This window comes from Geotrypetes seraphini, chromosome 16, assembly GCF_902459505.1.
Source record: "Geotrypetes seraphini chromosome 16, aGeoSer1.1, whole genome shotgun sequence".
Lineage (NCBI taxonomy): Eukaryota > Metazoa > Chordata > Amphibia > Gymnophiona > Dermophiidae > Geotrypetes > Geotrypetes seraphini.
In genome coordinates this window covers 13749749-13756523 of record NC_047099.1, presented here as the reverse complement: position 1 = coordinate 13756523, position 6775 = coordinate 13749749, and the positions used below count along the sequence as shown (strand labels likewise).

The 6775-nt window shown below is 40.1% G+C and overlaps 1 protein-coding gene across 1 annotated transcript; it reads left to right on the top strand.

Annotated features, from left to right (window-relative positions):
• Positions 1 to 442: 442 nt before the first annotated feature.
• LOC117349674 (olfactory receptor 146-like) lies at positions 443 to 1378 on the top strand. Its single transcript, XM_033923268.1, has one exon. The coding sequence runs from the start codon at positions 443 to 445 to the stop codon at positions 1376 to 1378; it is 936 nt and encodes a 311-aa protein (XP_033779159.1).
• Positions 1379 to 6775: the final 5397 nt, after the last annotated feature.

Below are 6775 nucleotides of genomic sequence, written 5' to 3'. Positions count from 1 at the left end.
ACAAAGAATATAAACTGAGAGTTATCAGATCAGAGATAATGGGGAGCCTTCTCTTGTTTTAAAGGTAAGAATATGTATGTGTTTATTAAAAGTTCTAGTATACTGCTAACAAGATAATAAAAGCAAAGTGAAATGTTTGTTTTAGTAAAGCAAAGAGTAATACAAGCAAAATTATTGTCCACAATGCTTTATGAATATGCACATAAAATATGGCTAAAGTCAGAAAATTTGAGAAAATATTTTAAAATATGTATATATTTGAAGGTAATTCAAAGAAGAGAATAGTTATTTCTCTAATGATTTCCTGAATTCCATCCCGTTAACCCAAGTGATAAAAAACCCCCCAATACAATTCATTTATCTAACTGCATTTTGAATGAACCTCCAAATGAATAAATGAAGAAATAACAATTTCTTGACAGTCTTTGAACCACAGAATCCAATGGAAGAGGAGAATATTACCACAGTGAAAGAATTTATCATCTTGGGGTTTTCTGAATTTCCAAACTTGCAGGTACCTCTCTTCTTTCTGTTTCTATTGATTTATCTGATTGTCCTGATGGGGAACCTCACTATTATCACTATTGTGTGCCTGGATTCTCACCTACACACCCCAATGTACTTTTTCCTCAGTAACTTGTCATTTCTTGATATTTCTTCCACTTCGGTTACTCTCCCCAAGCTGTTGGATATCTTGCTAAGAGAGAACCATCATATTTCTATGAATGGGTGTTTTACACAAATATATTTTTTTGTGTCTCTGGCTATCAATGAATTTTTAATTCTTTCAGTCATGGCCTATGACCGTTATGTTGCCATATGTCAACCCTTGTGTTACTATTTGATTATGAATCAGAAAGTTTTCATCCTTTTAAGCCAAGGAACATGGATCTTAGGTCTTCTGATGCCTATATCTTATTTTATTTACCTTCCTCATTTCTCATTTTGTCGTTCCAATGAGATTAATCATTTCTTCTGTGAATTCACAGCATTGTTAAAGCTTTCTTGCTCCAGCACTTCATCCATTCAAAGTATAGTTTATATATTGGGAGCACTTGTAGCATGCCCTTGCTTTATATCAACTCTCACATCTTACGTCTACATTATCTCCACCATTCTGAGGATCCGTTCCACAGAGGGGAGACGTAAAGCCTTCTCTACCTGCTCATCCCACCTCACGGTTGTATGTCTCTTCTATTTGACTTTGATATTTTTGTATTTGAGACCATCATCCATGCAGTCAATAGATATAAACAAATTCATTGCAGTTTTGCATAATACTTTAATTCCTATGTTTAACCCTGTAATTTACAGCCTGAAAAACAAAGATGTAAAAAATGCCTTGAGAAAATTTTTCCACTTAAAACTATATATCTAATAATTCCAAAGTTTTTCTACTTAAATCTGTGATTTTGAGATATAATGATTTAGGGGGCTAATTTTCAGCCTGTTTGTCTGGCCAGAAATGAATCCTTGCCAGTTAAATAGCTCACAACCAGAGATCTACTGATATTCAGCTGGAGATATCTGGCTATCTCTCCCTGAATATCTGGGTCATTGGACTAGCCAGTGACCTGCTATGTCACATGATTTAAGCAGATACTTCCAATATTCAGTGGCTGGCCAGCTAAGTTCAATAGCCAGATATAACTGGATTTTAGGACTTAGTTGGCTAGCCCATGAATAACGGCTTTGTCAGCTATGTCTCGGTTGGCCAAATCTAAACTGGAAATTCAATGCAGATCATTGGATATGGCAGTGACATCAAATTTCCAGTCCTGTTGCAGACAGTGGGAGACAGACAACTATCTCCCATGGTCTTATTGTCAGACAGTTAGGGGTCTAATTGTCAAGGGAATCAAATTCTTTGGGTTTCATGGAAGACCTTCATCTTTGGATTAAAGCTATAGTACTGGTGGATCACCCTCAACCATGGTAGAAACATCAATGATGGATTGATTCTGGAAAGTGCGTCCCGATTGTAGGCAGCTGTAGGCGAGCTACAGCTGTCTAATCAACAAATCGGGATTCACGTTTTAAAAAAAAATGTTCCCCAGGCAGGCCACCTATATTGAAGGTGCATCTGGGAGCCTAGGGAGATCCACAAGACCACCTAAACTCGCCTAAGGGCCTTAAGCGAACCTAGGTGGCCCTAAGGGTTTCCCTAATAGAGGGAGAAATGCTTACAATGTAGGCCAGAAAAACGCTGTCCTATATTGTAAGTAGACGCGGCTGCTATACTTATCATGGCAAGGGATCTCCCTGCCACAATAAGTATAGCTGCCACGGCCGCTTGTCCCCCCCCGATCACCGGCAGGAGGGTGCCCAAACCCACCAACCCAACACCCCCGATCGCTGGCAGGAGGGTGCCCAACCCCTCCCGATGAAAGGCCGCCCACCCAACACCCCTGATCGCCGTCAGGAGGGTGCCTAACCCCTCCTGCCAGAACACCGCCCACCCGACACCCCTGATCGCCGGCAAAAATCATGCCAAAAAAGACCACATGTAGAGTGCACTTGTTTTCATATCCCTCCATGAAATCCTGTCATTATAAGAAGTTCCTTGAGAGAACTCTCTCATTTCAAACCGCTAAATTGAATGTATGGCTTGGTAAAATGATGTTAGAGGTCTCTTCCTATCTTGATTTTAGAAAATTGTTAAAGATTCAACTCTCTGATAGGCTGGTATCTTAATGCATTCTGCTTCATTTTTTCAATCAAATTCCTTATATTCAACTTGATGTATTTTATCTATTCTATGTATTACTTCTTTCCCTGCCATGCCGGTATTTTTTGCATTATATTGTAAATGCTTTTTGTCTTTATCTGCTTTTAAGTCCATTATTCTAATTTGTATTTTATCTGTATCACATATATTGGCTCACCTTGTTGTGAACTGCCTAGAACCTTTTCAGTATGGCGGTATATAAGAATAAAATTATTATTATTATTATTATTTAAGAGCTCCAGAGTATTTATTGTGGCTTAAGATAATTACACTTAATTATTTTGCTAACGCATTTACCGATTTTAGCAGACATTGAACTTTTTCCTGAGTAACTTGTTTTTCTTTGATATTTCTTATTTCTTCAAAACTCTCCCCTAGTTGCTGGTTATCTTTTTAAGAAAGAGACTTTGGGCTCCTTTTATGAAGGCACATTAGCGGTTTAACGAGCGTAATAGACCGCGCTGAACTGCCGGCCGCGCTAGCCGCTACTGCCTCCTCTTGAGCAGGCGATAGTTTTCCGGCTAGTGCGTGATGAAAAGTGGTAAAAGGAGCCCTTTGTATTTCTGTGAATTGATGTTTTACACAAATGTATTTCTTTCTATTTTTGGTCACCATGGAATTTGTAATATTTTAAATCATGGCTTATAACTACTATATTGTTGTATGTCAAACTCTGTCTTAATATTTAATTTGGAAACATAGGGCTCCTTTTACTAAGCTGCGTTAGGGCATTAATGTGCGGAGCAGCGCACACTACAATGCCCCGTGCGCTAGACGCTAACGCTGGCATTGAGCTGGCATTAGTTCTAGCCGCGTAGCGCGAGGTTAGCGTGCGCTAATCTGCTGCGTGCGCTAAAAACGCTAGTGCACCTTAGTAAAAGGAGCCCAACGAGTTTGTATCCTGATGAATACATGTCTTTTAGGGTTTCTGATATTTTAATTCTAAGCTATCCTTTCCCCTCAGTTCTCTTTTTACTACTCCCACGAGATTAATCATTACTTAAGGGCCTCTTCTATCAAACAACGCTAGCAGTTTTTAGTACAGAGAGCTGCGCTGAATGACCCGCACTGCTCCCGACGCTCATATGAGCGTCGGGAGCAGTGCGGGTCATTCAGCGCAGCTTTCTGCACTAAAAACTGCTAGCGCAGTTTGAGAGAAGAGGCCCTAAGTGATATCTCAGCACTTCTAAAGCTTTATTGTACCAGTGCCTTAATAATTCAAAGTATAGTTTATATTTTATCTGTGCTTATAGGGTTTCCAATTTTATCTCAACCCTCACATCTATACTGTATTGTCTCCAACATGGTGAGGACCTCTTCCTCAGAGGAGAGACATAAAGCCTTCTCCTACTTCCTCTTCCCACCTCATAGTTTTAAGTATGTTCTAATTAATTGTGTTGTGTTTGTATATGAGACCATCATCCATCCAATCAATGGATCAAAATAAAATTATTACCGTGTTACATAATACTTTGTTTCCTATATTTCATCCTATAATTTAAAGATGAAGAAAAATCACAATATAAAAAAATAGCAATATAAGAGGGATGTTCAAAAATGTATCTACCTCAGTATGAAAGCAGAAAGCGTGTTGAAACAAGTCTGTAAATGTTTTGACATGTCTCAAGGTTACTCATGCACAGTTATGGCTCAGCATGAGTCTACTATTCCAAGAGACAGGATGTCAGGAGAGTCCTGTTGCGAATCAAGTCAGAAACTGCTAGTTTTAGAGCATCATTTATCGATAAAATTTCTCACAAAAGAAGGAAAAAAGTCAAGGAAGAAAGATCAATGCAGTTTATGGTGAGTCTGTCCCATCATCCTACAAAGTAAAATTTTAGAGCAGGCAGTTTAAGTGGGGTAGAGAGTCCATTGAAGATGACCCTTACACTGGATGGCCTTTGGAAGCAACTTCTACAGAAATGTACAAGAAAGTTGAGCATTTAATTTTGTCAGGCAGAAGAATTAAGGTTTCCTGAATAACTGAAGAAATGACATGTCTAAGGTTAGTGCAAGATGGGTTCCTTCATGTCAGAAGGAAATGAAGCTCTGGTGCTGTCAGGAGAACTTGGAAATGCTAAATGAAGACCAATTAATTTTTTTTATTGTTTGGTGACTAGAGATGAGATATGGGTCTATCACAAAGTTCTTGATTACAAAATGGAGTCAATGCAGTGGAAACACAAGTCATTCCCCACCCCCAAAAAAGTTAAAAACAGAAAAATCTGCAGGCAAAGTCGTGGCAACTGTCATCTGGGATGATGAAGAAGTTTTTCTTCTGGAGTTCATGCCACACAAGGCAATCATAACCAGGGAGAGTTACTCCAACACAATAATCTGCTTTACAGGAGTCAATCATGGAGAAAAGATGAGGGAAACTCACAGCAGAAATGTTGCTTCTTCACAATGCCCAGAGAAAACAAAAAAAAACTCTGTGGAGTGACGATGTTCCTAAATGGACTTTATTTGAAAGTGTCAAAGTTCCAAAGGTACACTGAAATCATCCACATAAAATAATTCCATCCACATAAAAATAAAACATCCACATAAGAGCCTTAAAGGACCTAGTCCGCTAGGGATACAGGACCCAACATGGTCCGCGTTTTGACTAAAAGTCTTCTTCAGTGGTCCCTGGGGATCCTATAAAGGTGAATATGTGGGAAACAATTGTGTGGTGAGCCGGAAGTGTAATTGTTTCCCACGTACTCACTTTACTTAGAAGTGTTGTTGCTGTGGTGCTGCTTTGGGGAGGTGGGGGGGAACCCCACCCACTTAGAGAGGAGAGGAAACTGTAATTTTCCCCTAAAACAAGGAAAAATTACATTCCTCTGTAATGGGGGGGGGGGTTCCCCCCCAATGGCAGCACCAACACTTCTAAGTAAATGGGAGATTCCCTCTCCACACTCCTTTGGAGCACTTTAAACTTAACTTTTAATCTGGCTGATGTTCTGCGCACATTTGTCTGAGCTCCTTTGTCCTCGCACGATTGTTCTGCGCGCTTTCATCTATGTACCGTCAAAGGCATGTGTTGTAATTATATATGTTTTATTCTGATCCATTTGGGAAACATTTTGTTTAAATTGCTGGAATGTAAATAAATTGTAATTAAAGAATAAAAAAAAAAAACATACCTGACTACTTTTTCAGAATTATACCTGCATGGAGGGTTAATTTTCAAAGGAAGCTATGGGCTGAAACAGTCGAGTTGCATGAAGAAATTCTACTACTACAGATGTGATGGGAAACAAAACTTCTTTAACAAATGTGACTGAAGGCAAAGTATCTGTGAAAAAAAGTGTCAAGAAAAAAAGAGGCATTAACACATTTATTTATACTTCACCTCACTGTCCATGGTTCCTTTTTCCTCTCTATTTTTGGTTTGGTTTACTCTAGACGGCATGTTCAGCCTCCAGCTCTCCTAACCCCAGGAGTGCTAGTAGTTTTCCTTGCAGTGCCTTTTTTGGGAGCCATAACACCTCAAAGTAATACTAATAATAGGGCCCCAACAAGCAGCAACACCCCACCCTGGCCATCCAAAAACCACACTTTGTCCCTAGGCCCTTAACTGAAGGCCCTCAAGGCAACCACGCCCCACCACGCAAACTCTCCACTCACAGCAGCCAGCAAATTGCACCTCACACTAGGAATGCTGAATAGGGAATGGCTCATTGATCACAGCAAAGTCTCGCTGCAGGCTGCACAGCCACAAAGCCTCGAGACTGTAAGACCCACCACCAGACTTACAGATGGCCTGACATGCTGCCGATGACACAGTCTGACATCCTATGGCCATTCTGCACCCACAACCAGACTGCACACCCAACAACCAGTGAAACAGAAGAGCCAGCAATATCCTGAAGATGGCCCCCTTCAACTGCCTAGAAGCAGCAAACAAAAGAGCCATTAGTGAACTCCGGGACCCCCCACCTCCAGTATGCAACAAAACAATCCCCCAACACAACCAATACCAACCAAACAAATGAGATTGCAAACAAAATTAACTTTCTACTTGTTCATTCCCTGCTCTTCTACCTAATCACCTACCCT